The sequence below is a fragment of the Magallana gigas genome, chromosome 2 (assembly GCF_963853765.1).
Source record: "Magallana gigas chromosome 2, xbMagGiga1.1, whole genome shotgun sequence".
Taxonomy (NCBI): domain Eukaryota; kingdom Metazoa; phylum Mollusca; class Bivalvia; order Ostreida; family Ostreidae; genus Magallana; species Magallana gigas.
The window spans coordinates 19,096,460-19,121,255 of record NC_088854.1 but is presented as its reverse complement, the minus strand read 5'-3'; the positions used below and the strand labels follow the sequence as shown (position 1 = coordinate 19,121,255).

General features: G+C 35.3%; 3 protein-coding genes across 4 annotated transcripts; 1 reads left to right on the top strand and 2 right to left on the bottom strand.

Moving 5' to 3' along the window:
- Nucleotides 1-1,057: 1,057 nt before the first annotated feature.
- On the top strand, nt 1,058-17,159 carry LOC105325566 (cilia- and flagella-associated protein 65). Of its 2 annotated transcripts, none has more exons than XM_066075385.1 (41): nt 1,058-1,199; nt 1,734-1,965; nt 2,090-2,228; nt 2,405-2,535; nt 2,640-2,754; nt 3,157-3,241; nt 3,353-3,498; nt 3,744-3,857; nt 6,161-6,269; nt 6,374-6,489; nt 6,713-6,862; nt 6,976-7,104; nt 7,222-7,290; nt 7,742-7,828; nt 8,100-8,180; nt 8,342-8,482; nt 8,606-8,732; nt 9,015-9,183; nt 9,376-9,514; nt 9,706-9,845; nt 9,957-10,041; nt 10,385-10,543; nt 10,774-10,939; nt 11,219-11,347; nt 11,504-11,660; nt 11,786-11,854; nt 11,953-12,081; nt 12,189-12,273; nt 12,383-12,541; nt 12,682-12,870; nt 13,034-13,147; nt 13,287-13,445; nt 13,570-13,713; nt 14,409-14,525; nt 14,720-14,863; nt 15,022-15,096; nt 15,216-15,418; nt 15,545-15,667; nt 15,825-16,092; nt 16,295-16,395; nt 16,587-17,159. In XM_066075385.1, the coding sequence occupies exons 1-41, from the start codon at nt 1,091-1,093 to the stop codon at nt 16,762-16,764; spliced, it is 5,481 nt and encodes a 1,826-aa protein (XP_065931457.1). In that variant the 5' UTR covers nt 1,058-1,090; the 3' UTR covers nt 16,765-17,159. The 2 variants fall into 2 exon arrangements, with proteins under 2 accessions (XP_065931457.1, XP_065931458.1); XM_066075386.1 differs by having other exon boundaries at nt 1,098-1,213.
- A 64-nt stretch (nt 17,160-17,223) lies between these two features.
- On the bottom strand, nt 17,224-19,508 carry LOC105325555 (uncharacterized). The gene is made up of 3 exons (XM_011425175.4): nt 18,942-19,508; nt 18,024-18,228; nt 17,224-17,726 (listed from the first exon to the last, which is right to left on the bottom strand). Exons 1-3 carry the CDS (start codon nt 19,131-19,133, stop codon nt 17,455-17,457), a joined length of 669 nt encoding a protein of 222 aa, XP_011423477.3. The 5' UTR covers nt 19,134-19,508; the 3' UTR covers nt 17,224-17,454.
- A 671-nt stretch (nt 19,509-20,179) lies between these two features.
- LOC105325545 (uncharacterized) lies at nt 20,180-24,519 on the bottom strand. Its single transcript, XM_020065895.3, has 6 exons — nt 24,244-24,519; nt 24,035-24,124; nt 23,440-23,638; nt 22,778-22,898; nt 22,575-22,674; nt 20,180-21,996 (listed from the first exon to the last, which is right to left on the bottom strand). The coding sequence occupies exons 1-6, from the start codon at nt 24,422-24,424 to the stop codon at nt 21,896-21,898; spliced, it is 792 nt and encodes a 263-aa protein (XP_019921454.3). The 5' UTR covers nt 24,425-24,519; the 3' UTR covers nt 20,180-21,895.
- Between the last annotated feature and the right edge of the window lie 277 nt (nt 24,520-24,796).

Here is a 24,796-nt window from a genome sequence, read left to right as displayed (position 1 = left end):
GGAAAGAATTATTGCAATGGTCCATTATATCACATGTTGTTGCCCCCCCCCCACCCCCTTTCCGATCGACAACACAAAAATTAATCATCGTTCTCTATTCATTTTAGGAGAAAGAAAACCCGTCGGTTCCAAGATGCACAAATATGCAGTGGCGGTACAAAAGAGATCATATCATATATATGTGCTTTATCACTAATCAGATGACTTTGTGATTAAAAAAAAGAGCATTGATATCGATCAAAGAATATAGCGTGTGCAACGTATACATATATGTAATGTGACTTCGACCATTAAATTCTCTGATCGCTCGCTGCAAACTGAATATTCGTTGAAGCAATTTTGATTAATTAGTGGAAGAATGTGAAAAATCCAAAAAATGTCACGAAACTTAATTATTACTCAACATTATAGGTTAGGTTAAATTATCCACCTATCCCCGAATATTTCTGATAAGGGGCAAGAGAGTTCGAACACCGTTAGGTACCAAAAGAAAATGTTATTCAGAGTTTATCCGGGTGTCAGATTTTGTTTGTTTGCAGATACAGATCATTTATTTCTAATTCAGAGCCCAGAACAGACAATTAAGTAGCCGAGTGACATATCATTATTCTAGATAATTACAAGAGAAAGACATGCCAATGAATTGTGTAGAGATTATTAAGGTATAAAACTTATAGCAAATGACAATGTTAATTCAAACAATATTTCACTTAAAAGGAGTATAATAGCATGTTATCATTAATAAATTTGCCCATAAGATTAGAATTTCCTTGTCTTCAATATTGAGAAACCAAAAAAGTTTTTGTTTATTATCTAAAGCTGAACATTTTGGAAATTTGCTTTTAATTAACTGAAATATTTCTTTTCTTATGATTTCCAATGAATTACTTGATCGAAAAAACGAATCATTGGCTCCTTAATTTAAATTTCCCGCGCTCTGGTTATTGGGTTGCTACGAGAGTTGCGGGACGTTGAAGATGCCTTTTGGTGTTCTCGAATTCCAATACTTTTTACGGATGTTAACTCCTTAATTACATATCTTATAACAACCTTAGTTTTTACACAAGCAATATGTTAATAAATATAGGGTATGCAAGTAGAGCTCTCGTTATTGCTTAACGCACTCGCGTCAAACATAGCAACACGGCCATCTTTATTTTATTTACATCATGGCGGACGTTCAATAACAAGAAAATCAGGTAAAAGAATATAAGTATGTATCATAGTCTCAACACGGTTCTTTTTGTTTGGATTACATGATATTGTGTTATAAGATATGCATTCAAGGATCTACAAAATATTTACTCTGAATCAAATGAATACCTTGCACAAGTATCCTCCATTCCTTGGTTTTTGTAAATTGGAACTGGTGGATACGTAAGGTGTACTGGCTATACAGTAAATAGCTATATGAAATCGTGACCAAAGGTTGGAACCAGGTACAAAATCAAGAAATTCAAAGCAGATGAAAATTGTTGATTGAATTTACTAACACATAACGCTATTTAATTATTGTTTGAACGAGAAGGGGTACTGAATTTAAAAAAAAAATATCTTGACAGAAAGGGTTTAGACGATCCAGCAGTAATAACAAGATTGACACATAACCTCATTCTAGATAAATATATATATTCATGCAGTGCATATGCCGTTGTATCATGGAAATTAAAGTGCAGATTCCAATACTTTGTAAACCAATAGTTTGCATAAAAGATTTCTTATTCTTCTCATAGACATGCCATCAGTGGTTGAAGTAAGTCAGCCAGTAGCTGTGGCAACAGCTCCACAGCCGATGAAACAATATGTGCCGCAAATGACCCAGTTTTCAAGCATGGAAAAGACAAATTATCATGGAATTGAAGTTATTAATGAAATTGTGTGGCAAGGATGGGAACCTGGTAGAGAATACACAAAGAACATTGTGCTTAAAAATGTGAATGTTAAGACTCAGAAAATAAAATACAAGTAAGTTGTATTAAACCTTAATATTTTTGATGAATGGATTATCATTCATACTATTTAGATCCCAATTTACTTTCATAACTGTAAGTGATAAATAATAATACTTCATATTTTTAAATCATTACAGGGTACCCAACACACGTTTTTTTACGACACTGTACCCCAAACCTGTAGTGCTTAGCGCTGGAACCAGCTTTTCTCTGCCTGTTACATTCAGACCACTGGAAAAAGTGGTTTATAATGACAAGATAGAATTTCACCTAAAAGTAAGTACTTGTAAATCTTATTCTTTAAAATACTACCGGTAGTCATGAATGTATTGTCAACAGTAATTTAAAATGTAATTGTTTTAACTTGCAATGCTCTATTTGCTTCAATATTTTCATCAAACTTAAATTAATGAGTATTTATCATATCTAATATGTGAAATGTGTTTCTTAAGGATGGATCGTTTGAAGTCCCTATCAGAGCAGTCCTTCCACAGGTCGATATCTCAGTTCCTGAATTCTTGGACTTTAACATGTGTGCTGCCAAAGATGTTGTCCATACTGCATTTGAAGTCAAGAACACTGGGTATATTAACAGTTGGATTAAAAAAATACATGAACTGAGGTATTGATACTCAAAGATAAATATTTTCTGTAGCAGTTTTTAGAGTGTGTGGTTTTATGTTTTAGGGACCTTGAAACAAAGATTGAATGGGAAGTGAAAGCACCCTTCACCATAGAACCAAGTGCTGCAATTCTGAAGTCTGGTGCGGTCAGACAATTCAGAGCCACATTCACTCCTATTGTAAGTTCTACTATAGTTTCCTAGGTACAGTCATTCAAGGATAAAAAAAAAAGAAAATTATACATAAATTTTTAATAAAAAGCATATATTTTAAATAATAAAATGTAAGATTTTGTTTGCTATGCAACATAAGCTTGATTACAGTTAATCTGTATGTGGGGCTATTAAATAAGACTGAATATTGGAGGATAAAGTATTAAACTTGCATTTCATTTAATTAAAAAAAAGAAGAAGCATGTTTACATTGTGGAAATGACACCTTTACATTTGATTTTCATATTGTATTACTTTTAAAAGAAACTACAATGTATTAAGTGAATACTAATAGCTTGTATGTGTGAATTTAAACAATATTACACCATGTATTTTTTATTTATTATATATCTTCACTCTTTTCTGCAGACTGCTTGTGTTTTCCAAGGAGAAGCAGTGTGTAGATATGGACCAGACCTAGTACAGGGAAAAGTTACAAAAATGGAAGGAATAGGTATAATTTTAAGACATTACAAAACACATTCTTATCCAGTTTAATAATATTTATTGTGCAAAATCATGTATATAAGCAGGATTTTGATTTTAAACTTTTATGATTTCACAGGAAAATACCCCCACATTCTGGTGTCTTCTGCTGGAAAGCCTTCCAACAGTTTGAACTCCAACAATCATGAAGCTGAAATTAAGTTTTCTCCAACACCTGTGGGAACAACCATACAGAAGTGGGTGGAGCTCCATAACCTGGCCCCTGTAAGATTTCTCATTGCTTATATGTAGATCTACATACACATGTCATTTATAATGCAGGATGTTTATAAGTACTAGGGATGTTTTGGTATCGATAGTGTTTTAATAAGGGTGGTGGTACATGTCTCATTTTACGATATTGTGTGTGTGTATGAAGGTTAAAAATGTCAATCAGCTTTGTTAAGCTGTTGCAGATGTTTTTATTGTATTGTTGATATTTTGTAAATGTTAATGTTTTTTCTATACAGGTGCGTGCTCCTTACAAGGTGCAACATCCCTCCAAGATGAGTCGTATTGACACTGTGTTTGATTGTCCACAGAGAGAGGGAGTTGTACCCCCAATGAGCTACGTCCGGATTCCAGTATGTGGTGAAATATTTTTCAATAGTCATATATATTTTTTAAATGCATTGAAAAGAAGAATCACCTTTAGGTGAGAATAATTTCAGAATATATTTACCAAGTATATTGTCGCGGTTGTATAGTGGTCTTTGAGTCAGATAGAATGAAAACACATCTGAACGCTTTGACTGGTTTATCTAGACTAATTTGAACATAAACATAATATTGTAACGTTACCATGACGTCATATTATGATGACGTCATAATAGCAATGTCTCACAACGTCACATGCACCTTGACGTCGTATAAGATATTTACCAACATACTCCGGGCCGCAAAATGTACAAAATCACAATTTACAAAAATTAAAAGTTCATAATAGGTTCGCGTTGTGTCTTGAAAATGTTAACGAGAAAGTCTTTCACTTATCAACTCTGGCTCTGATTTTCATATTTTGGGAAAGTCAGTATGTTCTTGGACCAATTCTCCAATCTTGAATTCGTTGAATGTAGCTCCTGTTCTATTGTGGTAATGTCTCTGATGAATAATGTTTTCTCCAAATGCTCTATAGAAGTTGAATTTCTCCAAGTTGTTATGGGTATATGGATCCAATTTCCATAGCTGTGTCATCAAGGATGAATTTTGTTTCATAATCTCCTCTAAAGTAGCAATATTCTTTCCCATCTCCAGATTGATCACTCGAAGTTCTAGCTCATCCAGGTAGTGTCTCAAATCTGCTGTATCTTTGTTTGCCATTTCCTGTGATGTGGTGAAGGTCTCACTGCATGTTTCCACGTTGGATTGAATTTTCAGCATTTGTGCTTGAAGCTGGTTGTTCAAATCTTCTAGGATCTTCATCTTCTGTTCTAAAACTGAATTTTCTCTCTGGATTTTCTGGATTTTGTGATTCTTGAATGATGAATTTCTTCTTAGTTTGAAATTCTCTCTCCTTAACTGCAAAATCTCTGATTTAAGTTTTTCCACCAGATCTTCTTGTGCTTGGTCTTCCTTCTTTTTATTAACGACTGTGTTGGAAGCTGGTTTTTTCTGTTTTTCTGTTCTTGACTGAGCAGTTTCTCTCTTCTGTAGTTTGGTATTCAGTGTGTTTGTCTCCTTGGATGTGGGTACTTTCTCTTCCTCTTTACTTCAATCTCCTTTCAGCTGTTTTGAGTAATGTAGTTGGATTAACTGCTCTAGTTGATGTGACTCTTTCTCCTTTGTCCTCTCTAAATTTGTGACTGAGCTCTTAGATGATGGCTTCAGGAATTGCGACTTGTAACATATGCTGGTGTGGTGAGTCTTCTTACAAATCCTGCATTTGAAACGTGACTGACAATTATTTACTTTGTGTTTCCCTAAACAATTGAAGCATACTTGTCTTTCTTTTATGATGGATATTCTCACTTCACAATCTTGAATAATATGGCAAGTTGTTGGCGAATGGTTCCCATTGCAGAATAAACATAGCTTAACAAACTTTTGTGGCTTGTTAATCTTTTTATGACTTGACCCAGCAACCAAGTTAGCTGCTGGAATGAATTCCTGGGATTCCTGGCTTGATCTTAGATTGGTAACCTGTCCAGCATCTTGAATGCATGGCTCTACCTTTACACCTCTCCTTAGTAGTTGTAAATCCCAGATATAATCCTCATCTTTTTTGTCCACAGTATAATGAGTCTTAGGGTTTCCTGGGTTACCTTGTGACATGTCATTGCATTGCGCAAACTCTTGTGCATTTACATTTAAATTGATGGATGTAGATTGATGAACATTCTCTAAAGTCTTGGTAGATGAAGCGCTCTTTGTCAGTTCTGCTAATCTTAGTCTTAAATGGAACATGTACTCAACTGAATCTCTGTTTTCCATTTGGATCTCTTCTTCACTCGATAATTCTTGTAGGATCTGGCTGTTGATTTTCTCTAACATGTCTTGTTTCTCCTCCAGTAGCGCTATTATAGTTTCTGTATCCTCTGAATTGTTTTCCTCTGAAAAGGATTCTTCCAATTTTCTCAAAAGTCTTGTTACAGCACTTCTTTGTCCTGAACGAACTGCTCTAAGTTTAGAAATCATCTCTCCGTTTGGTCACGGCACCAAAATGTCGCGGTTGTATAGTGGTCTTTGAGTCAGATAGAATGAAAACACATCTGAACGCTTTGACTGGTTTATCTAGACTAATTTGAACATAAACATAATATTGTAACGTTACCATGACGTCATATTATGATGACGTCATAATAGCAATGTCTCACAACGTCACATGCACCTTGACGTCGTATAAGATATTTACCAACATATATGTACTTCATTTTCTTTCTCCATTCAGGTTACCTACAGCCCAAACACAGTAGATACTACATCCACAGACTATTTCAATGTTGTTGCCATTGGTAACATCAGCAAAGCTGTCATCAAATGTGTCGGATCCTCGAAAGGTGCAAATATGTTACATATATCAATAGTTGTAATATTAAAAGTGAAAATCAATGAACATATATGTAGAATTCAGAATTTCATTTCATAATCCTTTGTTTTTCAGGGCCAAGTGTACATCTCGGAGCAAAGAGTGTTAATTTTATGCAGATCGACCTGGGAGCTGTGGGTACGAAGACAGTGGATATTGTAAACAACTCAGAAGTGGAAGCCACATTTCAGGTAATTTTCTTTGACAATTTATAATATTTACCGTAGTCCATTTTAATGTGTTGCTTTAATTTTTCCTGTCAAACAAATTTTGATATACCCGATATGTAAATAGTTTTTATGAAACCCCAATTGTAGAAAACTATATAAATTTTCAATCTTTTCAAGAAAAATGAATTGCCTACTTGTATTTGACATGATGATTACATATTCACAGTTCATATTTTTTTTATAGTTTATGTTGGATTGCAATGAGAGTGTGTTTAAACTGGAGAAGACCTCTGGAGTGATCCGACCAAACACATCCATGACAGTTGTGATGAAGTTTGTTCCACAGCACCCCATCAACTACTACAGGAAACTCACCTGTATGGTTCATAACCAGGTCAGACACTGTCTTCTTCGTACTCATGCACCTCTTACTATAATTTGCTCATTAAAGTCTTGAATACTTGACAAGCCATCCTTACAAGAAAAGTTAAACATCTTGTTTGTTAGGGACCCTTGTTTTTGGATCTTCTTGGAACATGTCACTCAGAGCTTGTTAAGCCAGCAGTGTTGTTGTCAAGGCACTTGGACAAATACAAATGTCATGTGGAGAGGGGTCTGTCTGTCTATCCACCTGAGGTAAGATAAAAACACAGTATTGATCTAGACACATCTATTTTTAAACCAATAGAAATGGAATTTTTTAAATAGTTTAAATTTGCCATTGTAATGAAAGTTGTATGACTTGCCTTTCAGCAACTGAATGAAAGCTTGAAATCAGGAAAGATTGAATTGGATGATGCTGGATGTCTAATGCTTCCAGAAGTAAGTTTCTGTCCTGATTCTTTGAAGCATAAAATCAGATCTTTTGAAAACATTATATTGATTTTTATATATACCCCGATAGTAGGAGTTGAGTTTATTTGCACTCTTTAACAGGTGGATGTCCAAATAGTATTGCCAGATAGGGATAAAAATGCCCTGGTGATATGTGAAATATTTGATTCTTTGTTTTTTGCTGTTATTTACAGGTCAATTATGTAAAACTTTGTATTGTGTTTTGTTATTTGAGATCCAATTTTTCTTAGTATCATTGCCATCAATGAAAAAATTGTAAATCAGCTAGCAGTAATAACTATGAATTTACTTCTGCATCTGCATCAATGAAACAACAATGGACTAACTTGTGTACATAGTTGTACATATACATATACAAGCTTAAGAAACAGATTTATTCTATACAATAGTTTTATGACATTTGCTATATTTTATTCAGAAGTCGGAGACAGATACAGAGAGAACCCTGCCCGTTGTTCCTCCCATGGATGAGTACTTCAACGATGGCTTCCACTGTGATATCAATGTAAGCCTTACGGTAATTTGTCAAGAGAACACAAATATTGTGACTCCATAAATACTGAAAAAAAGAAATGAACCAAAAATTCAAACAAAATTTCAATTATAATTCTCTATAATTTCCATAATTATTACATTGTAATACCTTGTTTTCCTTGCTACTAACTATTGACAAGGCATTTGGATACTGTGTTCTGTAATAATTTGTCCACAGGTTACATGAACTGTGATTATTTGTATCATTCATTTATTTGTCAATGTTGTAACTTTGATTGTAGAATTCAGTTCCTCATGTCAGCGTCGATACAAATATTGCAGACTTTGCAAACTGTTCAAACCTCAGAGTCATAGAGGACAAGGTGTGTATGGTAGTCCCTGTTCAATCACACATGTTTCATTTTCATATGATAAAAAAGCAATTATCCGTCAAAGAAACAGCACATACACATGAATGTTTTGCTCACGAATAAATCCATCCATTTTGAAAACCATATTTGACTTTTGTTTTACATCTCCCCAGATCATCAATGTGACAAATCACACCTATGGGAAGGTAACCATTCAGTGGAATTGTGGGAACGATCGGACCTTCTCTGTCATGCCAATGACCATGGACATCCCTCCCCTCAAGTCTTGTGCTTTCCAAGTCACTTTCAAACCTGTTAGTTTCAATATTACTTTTCAGAGATTTCATGATTGATAGATAGAATCTTCCATGATACCGTTAATTTAACCTTTGAGAAAGATAATTAAACTCTATCAAAATAATGCTTGTTTTGTTCAGACGGTTCCTAACCAGTTCTATGGAGCAGAATTAGAGTGCTTTGCATACTACAAGAGTTTGAGGGATTACCGCCTGGTGGAGGACAACACCCACTGCCCCCCTTGGTGCCTCACTCTCACCTGTGCAGGTAGATTGTCATAATGTTCTTTATGAAATTTATAAACAGAATTTTAATAAAACAATATGCTGGTAGGTACTTAAGCATTTATATGTTTAGGCTATACATGTACTACATGTGTGTTGAGGTAGAGTAAATTTGAAAGAATTGAACAACTGTGTTGGGAAAAGCTTTCTTTGAAACTTGTGAACCATTATTCTAGTAATCAACCTCTGAAATTTACATACTGCCCATCAGCTATCTTTTCTATTCATTGTTTTACTGCATGTATTCAATGTATTCATTAAATAGGTCAGACATTCCAGCCAAACAATGAGACTTTCCTTCCAAGGGTCTCATTCGACACTACACGTCTTGTTTTCCCTGCTGTAAATGCTAAGGAATCTACCTACAGGACTCTCATGTTGACCAACAATGGGACTACCCCCATCTTGTTTGACATCCAGAAGGACCCATCAAAGTAAGGCAACTTGTTCAATGTCTATCAAATATCTCAAGAATTTGTCACCCTTTGCGTTTTAGAATTTATCAATTAATAGTGAATTTCAGCTACTGGTAACTGTTTTTTTTAATTGTTTTTAAATCATTTTGTGATGAAAGTTATGTTTTATAAGGGAAAAAATAAAGAAAACCTTTTATCTTTCTGCTTTAGCACGTACACTGTCAAGCCAGCCAAAGCTTTGCTGAAGGGACAGCAACAGATCTTTGTGGTGAAGATCACACCAAGTGAAGTGAAGCACTATAAACATGATCTTACCTTCAAACTCAATGATGATGAAAAATACAACAAGGTACATACCATGTCACAATTCATTAAATTCTAGAGATTTTGTCAGACATTAAAAAGGAACCAGTGTCATAATTGACTTTGTAAGGAAGCTAGTACCAGTACTAGAAGTTGTTGTCATATTGTATAACAATTTGGAGTTTCATACCAAAAGTCCAGTGCTTTGTTACAATATTTGATTTTTTGTGTTCTCAGTGTGTTGAGCTGTGGGGGTCTGCTGAGTCCCCCGAGGTGATACTGGACACAGAGGGAGTGATGTACTTCAAGCAGACCTGTATTGGGACCTCCACCACCAAGCAATACACCATCAAAAACGTCTCCAGAATTCCACTCAGGTAAGGGTACAAGAATACCGGTATATCATCTTACTTGGGAATGACCAATCAAAATTAGGATTTAGTATTTTTAAACACATTTAAAACAATGTTTTTGTTTCTCTGTTTCAGATTTGAATGGAAAATGGTTCACAAGGATAAACAAATATTGTCTGTCAACCCAACTTCAGGCATTATTCAGCCAAACGAGTCACAGGTACTGATAATCATTCAGTAAAGATTGGAACACATGTTAGACAATAAACATAAGGTTCATCCTCTCAAATCAGTATATCTATAAAAAAAATAAACGGAATTCAATATGACCAAAAGAATATTCCTTCAATTTTTTTTATTCTAGCCTGTTTGTTGTAATGAACCTGTCAAAAAATAAAAATAAAAAATTCTATTAGGAATTCCATATTTATAATATCAAAGATAATTTTTTTAATTTTCAAAATTTCTCTCAAATTAAAGTACATGTACTACTTATAGTTGATGAATACATCCTTTACTATAATGTGAATTAGATAGTAGAATATTGCCACTTGTCTCTACAGGCCCACACTTGGTCGTTTGTTCCCACTGCCGAGGAGAAATATCTCATGAAGCCCTGCTTGATTGTGTGGGGCCAGGGATTCCACAGCTCCTCCTCAGGGGGCAAGAAGAAACAGTTCTCTGTCAGGGCTATTGGAGAGGGCTCCATTGGAGACATCAAGGTAAGAGATTCTGATACAATTAAAATCAGCAATACCAAAAACATCTCACAATTAAAAAGACCAGGCCTCCTCATCAAATGTGACTTGGAGTAATTTTGAGTTTTGAATTTGAATTAACAATAAAATTAGATACCCTCAAACCTAAATAACAAATCAAGGAAATTTTAGTCTCATGGAAGATTTTACTCTCCCAGTATAAAAACTTATCAAGCATTTATATTTGGTTTTAGTGTGACAACACGTACCTTGACTTTGGTGATGTGGTGGTTGGGAGCTCCACCACTAAGATGATCAGTATCATCAACAACAGTAGCTGTAGTCTACACTACAGTCTTATCATTGACCAGTCCATGGATGGCCCCTACCCAGAGGAGATCACCAAGGACGATAAACTCGGTAATTGATATCGGTGTAAACGAATGCACTTGAATACTGTAAACTTATTTTATTTAGCATGCGTAATATTTGATGGAAATAAGTTAACAACAAGTTGGCGGGTATTTGATTTAATGAATTTCTGAAATTTCTATCAGTTATAGGCATTGCATTATCTGATGTATATAATTTATCAGACGCTGGTTTCAAGTTTTATTTTTTATTGAGATAAATTTTAAGTTGAATAATAGTAAAAGGTTTTGATTTATTTTTTGTTTGCTGATTTTTTTTTGTCTATAGCCTTGATACTGGATAGAACTGAGGGAGTTCTGCCTGCCAGATCTCGACATAGTATCCTGGCCACCGTCAAGCCAATCAGGAGAGTCAACTATCAGTTTGCCATCTCCTACAAACTCATTACTCCTAATGGTGAGATTTCATTTTGACTTAAAAGTTTCATTATAATTATGAATATTTATTTTGTATCTTTATATTTGGAATTTTATTTATGTTTGAGTAGTGAATGTCAGTATCTTTTATGACAAAAATGAAGTATTCTTATGAATCTGTTGAATATTTTGTCAGGACAAGTGGTCGATTCCAAGGTACAAGAGCCCCAGCACCTGTGTCACGTGCTGACCACCGGGGTGTTCCCAGTGATGGCAGTCAGTGATGCCCGCTGTTACGGCAGCGCTGTTGGCATCAGTAAAAAGCAACTCTGGGCTCTCTTCTCTCTGGACAAGTACGTACTCTATCAAGCCCAGCATAATTGTAACTCAATTTCATAGTTCATATATATGTGACCATTTCACTGAAATATAGAGGTAGTAACTAAGTCAACTGAATCCCTGATGTGATTATTTACAGTCTGAACCTGTGCTTGGACTCTGATCCTTCTGCTGAGGAGCTCAGATACAGTGTGGCCACCAGACACAGGTACTAATTAGATGATATTATTTCCATTCTATGATTACAAAGTGTTTACATAAAATAATGTCAATGAATTAAAATGTTTGTCAATTCCTATTGTATAGCCATGCTAGAAGACCTCCTGTGTACACCAGAGCCATTATGGACTTCAACTTCAGTGCGGCCCCACTAGACAGTGAGCCATGTGTTGTAAACCTCATGTTTGAGAACACAGGAACCGTAGCCACAGAATGGTAACCAGAGATCCTCAAACAAAGCTCCACAGAAAATTCTTATTAAAGAATGGATTTGATTGACATGCCAGGAAAATGTCATATTGTAATTTCTTATCTCCTTGTAGGTCATTCTTGTTCCCAGCTGATCTCCAGTTGGAGTTGGAATACTGGGCGGAAACTGGAGAGTTTGACGAAGATGAACTGCATGAGGTATGTGTTAACTGGAACCTCCCCTCTTTGTTATGAATTTATCCTGTCATTGTCTGGCTTTGTGCCTTTGTGTGTGACTTATCCTAAATATTTGTTTTGATGTGTGCAGATGAAGGTGATGGACAACAAGCTGTTCTCCATCAATCCCCAGCAGGGCAAACTGGAGCCCGGGGAGTGTAGGACGGTCAGCTTCACCTACAGACACACCATGGCCGGCACTGATAGACTGCCCGTCCTCCTGAAACTGGCCAGGGGCAGGGAAATTCTGGTAAGACCCACATTCTATCATGCATATATCTAGAATTGATTTTAATTAAAGGAAAATTCCAAATAGATGAGAAACATTACAAAGTACAATTCAGTGATAAAATCAACAAATGTATATATTGTTTTCTATCCTATTTTCAGTTGAATTTTATTGGAGTGACTGTTGAACCAGAGAGGAAGTACATCCATTTCCCTTCCAACAAACACATGTTTACACCTGTTGCTGTTGGTGAAAAAGTCAGTCCCAAGCAGGTGTATGAGCTGTATAACGGTGGTGCTACACCTGTCAAGTTCAACTTTGACCTTGCACCTCTAGAACTCCTTCGTCAGGTAAAATATACTCTCGTTTCCAAGATGAAATCCATAAGGAATTACCAATTGCAAATACAAATGTACTTCAATTTTCAGAGAAAGTTATATCACTATTAATTTGGAATAAATGTTTAATGAGTTTGTAAGATTTTAAGTATCAAAACTACCTTGTATTTTTTAGGAGAACTTTGACCAGCCTATCTTTGAATGTCTAACACCTGTTGGAGAAATTCCACCTGGAAGATCTTTCTCTGTGGAATGGAGATTCTCTCCCATAGAGGCCAAGACATACATGGTATATTTCTTACCTCAGCTTTACCTTTACCTTTACCTTGTGACTTTCGTATAGCAATGTATATATATGTACCGGTATATAAAGTAGCTAGCATTAATATTACCTGCAAGTTCTTTTTTACAAATTTGTTTTTTTGTAGATTGACGTTCCAATCCATGTCCACAATGGGGACACAGCTATAGTGACATATACAGGTGTGGGCTTTGACAGGAGGGTGATGGGAGACACCATGCCAATCACTGACCAGCAAGATCTGACTGGTGTCCCGGGGGTCCAGAGTGTTTCTGTACCTGGACAGGTAGGGCAGTTCATAAATCTGACATTACACTTTTTCCGTATTAAACTTTTTCCTTCATTTCTGGTGTAGGCAAAATCATTTTTTTTATTTAAGAATGATTAATTTGATTTTTTTCTGTCCACAGTTAATGTACCTGTCACAAGAAAGAATTTCTTTTGGAAATCTGCCACTGTTTAGTCGATCAAGGAGAATGGTTTTTGTGACCAACAAATCAAAGGATCGAGATGTCTCGTTTGAATGGCATGTCACGTCTCAAGCTGATGCTCAAGTAAGCTTTAAAAGGATTTCATGATTGACTATAATGGTTGTATATTCTGTGTGTATTGTTGTATGTACTGATATTTAAGTTTTGCTTGTTTATTTATTAGCTGTGAAATTTTTTTTTTCTTTCCTCTGAATGCAATTATTTTGTTTTCAGTCAATTCAAGATGTAAGTGTTTACATTTGGTACAAAGATGTAGCTGCTGCATCCAAGGGCTGCTTTAAAACCTTAGAATGATATAACATTTAGCTGTAATATTTAGTTGACTATTAATGAATACATTCGATTGTTAGATACTTTTTTCATAATGTGCTATTTTCATTTTTATTTACAAAGAAAGTTAAAAAGGTAAAAAAAAAAAATGTTTTGTCAGAACAGTTTCATTGTTGAAGTTCACATTATTTACAGGTAGTTCATTGGTTTAATTTATTTCCACCCGCTTTTTTCTCCTTTTGTACATTGCTTTTAATTTCTATTTGCAAATGCTTAAGTTCCAAGGAGCATTTTGGGAAGAGAAAATATGAATTACAGTGTAGAATATTTCACATAGATTCAGTCGTCTGTAATTTACTCAGAGATATTATAATGCTTTGGGGTTTTGCAACAACTGCATAGCTTGTTAGTGAATTATTAAGAATAAGAGACGACAAAAATCTGATTAAACTCCCCTGATAATAATACTCCCAATCCGTTTTCTGCAGTATCTGTCCATATCTCCAGTCCGTGGACGGCTGTCTCCAGGGGAAAGCCGCATGTGTCGTGTTGTATTCATCGCCTGCGGGGTTCCCTCATTCTATGATCTGGATCTTGTTTGTGAAGTAAGTCGTTCAACAGAAATAATAGAAATTGCTACGGTAAATAAAATATTTTTCAGGGAATGTCACCACCTGACTTATCGCCTGAAATTAGAATCCACTGGGTATATTTTCCACCACTTTATAAAGTGCTTTGCTTTCTCTCTGTTAAAATCTCCCTTTCTTCTACCATCAACTATTTCATGATGAATTTTAAGGCTACTGATGAGATGGAGATGGATAAATACAAGAAGGAACTTGCTGCTTGGGAAAAAGAGAAATTCAGACAGAAATATGAGTTCTGCATCACTGAAAATGATCTGGATGCAGACAAGAGAATTTATGATGATGTTGAAATTGTGGTATGTGTCATTTTTGATGGCAAGTAATACAATTGTCAAAAATTGGTATTTTTAAACTGAAAATGATGGCTGTTTGAAAGTATAAAGCAAAACAAAATGATATTCTGATATGTAATATGGGTCATAAGGATACAGGTATTTAAAATGTTACTTCTTAGGAGCGTCCTTCAAGTCGTCTGAGATCTTTGGAGGAGAAAAAGATGGAAGTAGAAGGTGAACTCACAAAATATAAGGTAAATGTCCCATACTTTTTAATAAACTGGTATATTTATATAACATAAATAAAAAGTATAAAAATTTCAGTAATTAAGTGTTTTTTTAAAACTGATTTGTGTATACGTACTTTGTATAGACCCTCCCACCAATAAAACAACTCTCTCCTGATGAGAGGAAAGCCTTGGAATCTAGGAAGAAGAAGAAAGAGAAAGATCTGTGGGAGAAACCCTCTCCTCCTGTGCCCTTCCTGCTACATCTGGGACTGACCGCCAGAACTCATGACATCAGGGAGTTCCAGGCTACCTTCCCAGAGGAATACAGCAACTATTTTGTTGACAGGTCAGAATAGATCTTACTCCAATACCACAGTTATGTCCCTTGGCTAAGTCAAAAGCAGTTTTATTCATTACATGTTGTATTCATTACATGTTAAATGTATTTCAAAATTTGTGTAATTGTTTGTAGGTCACTGAGTGAGATGGCCAGCAAGGCTAAAAAGCAGGCCCTGGCCCAGAGTACTTCAACCATTATACCCTGCAGTACTGGAGAGGCAGATGTAATATCAGGAGTACTTAGCAATGTTTTGAGGTCAGTCTTATTTTAATGCAAAATGTTAAGGAATAAGTTACATGATTTATTTGATTCTTGCAATTGATGACTTATTGATATTGCTTTTTATTTGAAGCCAGAGAATATGGCTTAGAAAATTGAAATCACTGTTTTGTATTTTTGTTTATTCAAACAGAGGTCTACTAGATGACTCTAATTTCCATGATGCAGTGAAGAAAGTAATTAACGATGACATTCCTTATTATGCTCAAATTGGTGAGAGACCTGCTGTAGCCCCGCCCATAGAAATGAGGGCTGGGCCCAGTGGGAAGACAAAATCGGTTCAGGAGGAGTCACCCAGGGAAGAGATGAGTCGGGTGTCGTCAGCTACACTTCCCGTGTCTCCTGAGGCCACGCCCCCTTCATCAGCTGGAAGCAAGAAGAGTCTAAAGAGCGAAAAGAAGGTCAGTGGAATGTCATACTTGCATAATTTCTTCTGTGGTCTTGTGTCATTATTGTTTTTTGATGGGTTCATATTTGGGGGACATCAATCCTATAATCTGTGCTTGTATTGGTAGTTTTTTACATATAATTGAACCATGTTGATTGTGATATCAATTTATGAACAATTGTATTAATAAATCACTAAATTTATGATTTCCCCAGAAGTCAAGAAAGACGAAAACACCCCCCAGACACACCATAGAGGAGATAGAGAAAGTGAAGAAAGAAGGGTCCAGGATCAAGGAGAAACAAGATATGAAAAAGTTTGTATAACCTTCTACTGTTTGACATAAAAGAGTGAGATTTCTTAACATTAAATGACTCTGGCATATAATACAGTCTACAGCTGCAGGGAAAATGAAAATTCAATAACAGAGATTAAATATACATTTCATTAGTTTAGTGTCTGGAGATAAGAAATTTGATATTTAATTTTTGTTCTTTTTTCCTGCAGACTATCCGAGTTTGGCAATGTTGCAGAATCAATAATTGAGAACACAATGTTAAATATAATGACAGAGGCACTGTCAGAGGAATTCAACATCACCGCACGGCCCAGATTTATAGCCCTACCTAAGAGAACTGCTTCAGCCAAGAGCCGACAGTCGTGTCAAAATAACAAGAAAAACTAAAGAATTTTATTGAATTATACAGTTAGATTTTTTAACTGTTTATGAGGGGATAAAATGATGTGCACTTCTGATCTATGACACTTTCCTTATTCTGATGTGTTGCTTGATTTTCCTCTGAAGAATAATTGTTTTTGAGTGAAAGAGAAAAGCATTAACCTATATTGTTATATCTACTAGAGGACATTATTGATTTATATTTGTATAGATATGAATGTAAATAGAGACACTGTTGTTGGAAATCATTAGAAATAAGCATTTTCCTGATGAATGTGATATATTTTATATTGAAGACAAGTTGTAAAATTGTTGAACAATTATGAATTCTACTCCGTCCGTTTTTTTCTGTTTGTATGATATTTCAATAAACGTGATATCATAAATATCTATTTTCTTCATCATGTTGAACATTTTTATTCATCCCTTTTTGTAAAGCCCCTTTAAAATTTACACTAGGAGAAATATTTTGCAATCTGAAATTTATTTCAAAACAATTTATAACAAACATGATATGTCTCTAGATATTGATGTATGAAACAAAATAAATTATTTTTAAACTTCACAAACATCTTAAACCACATCCTGTGTGACTTGATAACTGCCTCAATAGGAAAATTTCCAACAAATTCATGGTGTCCCAAAATGTCCGAGAATGATCTAGACATATCGCATTTATTAGAATCGGTCACCAATTTATTTCATGGCCATCTGCAAGTTGTGTAGCTCCTCAACGTTTCCTTCCTCAGAGGGGCTAGGTTTGTGGTCCTCTCTATCACCCTCATGCTGAGACACGCTGCCCTCTTGAGGACCTAGGCCCTCCGCTGGCGATGGTTTCTGATTCTTGGCTTTGTTGCCCTCTTTTCCCCCGCCGTTACCATCACCCTTAGCCTCCTTTGATGCACCAGGTTTCATCAATGCTTTGGCCTCTGCCAGGTGCTCGGCCTCGTCCATGATTTTCAACAATTCTGAAAAAAATAAGTCAGAATATTATGCGTTCCATCCATGTCGTTCCTTTCAGATCGTTTTAAAATATTTTACAGTGCTATCACTCATTTGATTTGAATAATTTTACAAAAGATTTAACAAACTATGAAATAACTATTTTTCTTTTTTAGCTCTCATAATAGTCTATGTTTCTTCTATTCTCAGTATCACCTACAGTCATACCCATATGAACTGGCAGAAAAAAAGTTCAATGTTCGAATGACATCAGTATTACGAAATCCTCTCACACGACAGTAGTTTATGACAGTAGTTCGTACCTTTTATCGACAGCTTTCCGTCTTTGTTACTGTCCCCAAGGTCAATGAAGCTCTGCGCTGTGTCAGAGGCCTTCTTCAGCGGGAACCTGACCACAGCCAGGTAGAAGCGGAAGATTTCGTCAAAGTTAAGCAGGCCGTCCCTGTTCATATCGCCGAACTCCAGCATCGCTGACGTCAAGTACTCGTCATCGAAGTCGTCTGCTATCTGACATTAAAGACTAAAAATCTTAAGTCCGTCGTTAAAAGAATTTAAAAAGCATTCGGGTCAATTTATCGATTGGTTTGCACCCCCTGTCCATTTTTACGGATACGTTTATCATTTACTTTTTCCCACCTTGAACAGAGGGTTGTTTAAAAATTCATTTGAAACCAATACCCAAGGGATTTTGGGAAATTGCGTAAGGTTTACTACGACTACGGATTAGGACAACGTATTATCCGGGAAGAGATTTTGCTAGGCGCTCTGTACCGGCGAGCCTATAAAACTGATAGTGTATTATGCGTGACCGAGCCATCTTTCCAGTAGAATTGTGATATAATAAAGTTAAATAGAACTTCACTAAAGTTATGAAATAAATTTATCAAATGATATTTGTTCATCGCCTGATGTAGACGTACGTATGTACAACAGCGATATTCTTATCCGTTAGCAATGTAAAAGCCATATTTTCACACTTTCATCCATATTTCAGGTACTTACATAACTAAATCTGACTGTATATATGTTAATATGCTTAAAGCAAATATGTTTGCCCTCTTACAAATTCACGGAAATCGTCATTGTTCGGCACATTGATATAAGGTCAACTTGTCGATCACTTTTAAGAAATATAAAATTTAATCGCTACACTTCATTTATTAGTAATTTGTATTCATTAAAAAAGATAGTTGTCATTCTATACAATTAGCACCTCTTACCGTTTTTGTCTTAGTTTTCTTAGGACTCTTTACTAATTGTTCCGCTACGTTAGAACCTGTATCCGAAACCTTGTTCTTCAAGATGGCAATGTCTTCCGCCAAGTTTGGCGCAACTGTAGGGGCGCCCAAAACTCGAACTGAGCATATGGACAATATAGATCCAAAAATTACGAAAAAGCAAGATGTATCCATCTCGTTGAAGACACGAAGGAGGAAATGTTAGTCCAATGTAAGAGGAATAAAAACAACTTTTAAATTTTGAATGGTCCTTATTTCTAGGCAGCGGCAAGCACCAGTATCTGACAATGCGCAATTAACGTCATTTCAATAAACGCGAATTCACGATATATACCAAATGTAGATGAAATGACGCGATTGATTATTTATGAAAAGCTGTAATTTCAATATCGATATGGAGCCACCATTCAGAGAAGAGGAAATACCGGGACTATTCAACTACCGATGGATCAATTCTGTGCACGTTTAGGATAGAGCAATGCAACAATTAAGAAAATTAAAACGAACAGGCAATCTAACGTACCTCCCCGAGGAAGCATGAGAAGGACCCATCACGTTACAAGGCGCGCCCCCACAAGTAACCTGTGTAATATTAAAAAGTTCTAAAATTAATAATGTATTTTGCCATAAATCTCGTTAAAAAGAGTTAGTATCTGCTTTGATAGACTTGCATCCCCAAAAACCGGGATACTGCGTCATTCTTATACTGCACGCGTACGTTTCTTGTGTAACTAATTTCATAATATTGATATACGACATTACTTTGCGCTGGGTTGGGAATTTTGGGCACTGTTTAAGTATCCATTTGGTATGTATCAGTCGTCTTTGGAAAACTCATTAAGGATTGATTACTATAGACACAATAAAAAGACACCGCTATAATGAGTTTGGAAACATATTGATTCGCCTAATGAAAAGAGTTTGAGGTGTATAAGCCTAGTAATAATGAGAAGAGAAGAAAGGAACAAACTTATGTATAATTTAAAAGCGGGGGGTATCAAAGTGAAGAACTGGACCATTAAATCATATTTCCCTCATAATAAAGGCACAAAACACAATAACAAAGGACGTAAAATATAAAATAATTATTCCACCACATATGGCATCAGAGAAAATGAAGCTTACATAACAATTATTTAAAAAAAAAGGTGTCCATGGTATTTTCAAGGTTGCTTGAGTATATACAAACAAAAAATGCACAACAACAATTTTAACACATAGACAGAATGACCATTTAATAATTTATAAAAAGAACATATAAAATGACAAAAAATATGAAGATCAATTGATCAATTTTATTTTCCTGTATTGTGACAAAATTGTCAGTTTATCAAATCAAAATCAAAAATACAGCATTTCGCCTTCCCCACACGTCTTGAAAGTAATTCCATGTAATAGATAGTAAAGAGTATGATGTATCTGTGTCTTATATTTTTCTGTTTATTTGTAAATTAAAAATGTAGATGGCCATTATATCTACAACAGAACTTTTCATAATGTACGTTGAATCTTGATGCAATTGATAATTATATATTAATATTTACTAGTAACAACTTCAAATTAGAATAAAAATTCCAAAGTTCAACAGTCTTAGTTTTACTATAATATGTTTCTCAAAATTATGTTCTATTCAACAAAATTGCAAATTTGTGGACCCAGGCTTATGAAGAAAATTACTTAAAGATATGTATTTCTTGCACTTGCATTTGATCAACTTCAAAATGACAACAACAAAAAAATCATTTAGGGGGGGGGGGTATCAACTTTTAAAATTCAAGTGCTATTCATGGAACACAAGTTCTTGCAGTGTTCGAACTTTTCCATTTGCATGCAGTTTTACGAGGACACCCCCCCCCCCCTTTACAGGGAGAAATTTTATTTATGGGCAGTAACTTAGCACTTCAATATTCAGGACTTTAATTTGTTTGTCGCAAGCCTAAGCAATGCATCATTGATGGCTATTTGATATTGACTATGATATAGAAAGTAGACAAAATGGCGGTATCATATTCACAAAAGTCCTAGATATCACCTCATGACTGATAATATTGTATAATGTTGCATTTAAAAGGTCTATTTAATGCTTAACGAATCTTTAAAAAAAATAGTCACCAATAACAAACCCATCAGGAAAAACTCTTTGTATATATGCACACACAGAACTATAAAGGAATGCAATGGAGTTATTCTGTATTTGACTTTAGATATTAAACTTTAATAAGCTTTCAATCCCGCGGGAGACCCGTCTCTTTGCTTAATGGGGCGTGGGAGTGCCTTATTTTTTTTTTTTAAAGATATCACTACCGACACCATTCCGATCATTCAACCAGTAAATATGACACTAAAAGGGACGACATCAGCATATTGTGTTTCGTTTAATTTAATTTATTTGATAATATCTACTATTATTTTGTCTGAATATATTCGTTATACATGTATAACATATATTAAACAATATAGACAATAACAAAATATTTGTTCATGAGTTGCAATTGAACGTGTATTTTGTGCTGTATCAAATAAAAACAATTCATTTTTATAAGTAATGCGCACATATATTTCGATATGTATACAACGTTAATTGTACATAAACCGAACATTTCTGATTGAACGCGCGAAGTTCAAACACACGTAACTTTGCCAATAAAATTTACATATATCGATTTTCATTAGATTGATATATAAATTATATATTATATATATATACGTTTATAGATTGTGTAAACAAGTAATTGCAATATCACAATAAATACCCTGATTGTGTTATATTATCATCATTTGAGACAGCTACATATAGCTGTCGTCCAAATTATAACAGTCACACGGTGCTCTCAATAAAATCAGAACGTTGACCAGCTTGAAACTTTTCCAACCGACAACACATACTGCCGATCGTTGCTCAGCTCGTGTTCGATGCCCTCAAGAAATTCTTGAACTCAGCAGCACAGTCGTTTACTGTCCTCAAAATTATTGAGACTCACTAATAGAGCTGCGTTTATTACAAGCAACTTTTCCGTCGCCTTTATTTTCTTTATAACTGAAAAAAGACAAACAAATTTTCAATACCCTCTCTACACTGCACCGATTTGATTTGCATACATTTTTCCCATCGAAAAAAGAAAAAGGTGAATTTCGTTCATTGGTATTTTGATGTCAAAATAACAAAATAACCAAGTATGAAAAAATAAAATCTTCAAAATTCTGATTGACTATTCTAAGACTGGTATAATTATATAGAACCATTTTGACAAGGCCTTGGACTTTTAGTAGGACGTAACTATCTATTTCTTGCGTCAAAACAAGTTAAAATGACGCTGGCTTCAGGTGAAATATACACCGATTGAGTAGTCTTAGCTCAAAAGCCAGACAAATCTTGTTGATTTCAATGAGCAATGGCTGAGTGGCCTACAATGAAATAGACAGGCATACGTCACATTGCAGTTTGACACCAACTACCCAAAGTCCAAGCTCCTGTTAAAATGGTTCTAATAGTATGTCTTACTAGCTGCAGTAAAGTCGCCTCTCCGCCCCCCCCCCCCCCACACACACACACACAAAATGAGAGAGGGCTACATTATTGCAGCTAATGTCTTACGGTGGACGTTTGATACTCACATTCAATATGCAGTTTGTTTTCAACACCAATAAGTTCCTCTCCATTATGGTAGGATTTCTTCACAATTTTTGCAATAATTTCATCCTCGTTATCTTTCACCTGAATTTGAATAGCTCTCGAAATGTATATGTCGCATACTATAAAAATATTCATGTAAAAAATATACGATGAAAAAGAATACATTTTAATTATTTGAACTTACATAAATTGCATAATCCATGAAAAATCCACAGTACTGGGGGTAACAGCAGTCGTTTGTGAACGTAAATATGACGTCACCGGTGCCATCTAGGATCTCAAAGCTCGGTCTGCAGCACGTGCGTCTGAAGAGATTTCATTTCACATCGACTGATTATGATCATAAAATAATGCAATAAAGTTTATTTTTTATGCAACGAACGCTACCCTCATATTCGCATGAAACATGGAGGAAAGCGTGTTACTGTCCTTATTCACATTTCCCCATAACCATCGTAAAATATTCTTATAAAAGAGTAGAAGTACATAATTTGATCTTTATTGCCAATCATTTCCTTAAATCGAAGTGAAAGTCATTTCTTTCATATCTGGAAGTTAACTACAACCATTTAGAAGTCTGACGTCAGTCATTGCTGTCCATGTATTCCGAACTCTTTATGTAGTTAAATTCCGAAGATCCCGATGTAAATAACGCACAATCAGTCTCAAAGGTATAAGCTACTTTATAAATATACGTGAGAATTGTAAGCATATAATATATGTACATAGGTACATGCAAGTGTTCTCTCACCATTCTAGGCATCTCAAAATAAGTGAAACATTCTCGAGAGGACTCGAAATGTCAAATAATCGATAAATCTTTACTCATAACAGCAGCTCACTCACCTTTCTCTTATAATGCCAAGTTTTGCAGGAAGTGGGTAACTGACGTGGAGTTCCGGAAGGTAACACGTGGTAATACAGCAGCCCCGGAAACTGATTTCTCTCCGGACCGACCCTACGACGTCATTGTCGCTGAAATCATGCAGTCTTGACGTAAAATCCCGAGCAGATCCGAGGCAGGGACGGTATAAACAGACGAAAGCTGGGAGAAAATACAAAATATACCTATGTAAACAATTATAGACATTAGTTATTGTTGCTTAATTCTTATTTCATAAATGTATGTTGGTTATCGACTAATTTAGTTGTCATCTAATAACGTACGTAGTGTACATAGTTCAAGACATTTTTAACGATTTAAAAAAAATAACAGGTATTTCTTTATTAGAGAGATACATGTATATTAATTAGAAAGAGATATTAGAAGTAAAACAGCTGTTTTGGTTCATTATAAAAACTACAATATTATTTTGAAACAATATCTTAGATTCCGTTGTGTGACGGATTTTGACATTGAAAGATGGAACAGAAAATAAAACTTTGTAAAATAAAACATGCATCTTAACACGGTCATAAGTACTATATTATCAAGCAGTACCTTCTCGGATCTCCAACAGGACATCGTCTGGCGAGTCAGTCTCGTCATGTACCGTGTAAGCGCCGCGACCAATACAGCAGGGACACACAACTAAGTTGAAAAAGTAGAACGATCGTACATGTATTATTGCAAAATATCGAGACCAACATCTAACAAGTTCGATTGCAGCCGAGATAGAGCTTACATAGAAATGTACCGTCTTGACTCACGTTTTAAAGCAGAAATCTCTTGACTCAATATGACTTTATCCAGTTTTTCTAGTTCCTCTAACACAGGGCCTCGCTTGGCCCTCGTCGGCCCGGGGGTACCGCCTTTGTCTGTGGGGACGGGCTGGGCGGAGGGCTGTTGGGTGATGACAGGGTCATCGTCTGACATGTTGACTCTGGACATCTCTTACCATAGCGTTTAGTGGAAGATTCGACAGCACCGGCATGAAAATGTGCATTTATTTTGTTTTGTTGATTGACAACAAACGGGAGGTAACTCTCAAAGTGTTTATGGCATTTAAAATACAAAGCTTTCGGAAACGTTTCTTATTAAAAAGTGAAGAAAAAAATAAATAACGAAAGTGAAAGAAATTATCATTTTCTTTAGAAAACAATAATTAAGTTATCTAAGAATTAACACCATTCATACTCGCGTTCGTAAAGACGACATATATTCATTTACAAAATGACAATCATATTATGTATTTTTTTAGCTATTCTAGATATAACCTCTATAGAGAGAAAAGTTCTGTATAAAATTGTGTAAAATATCAAA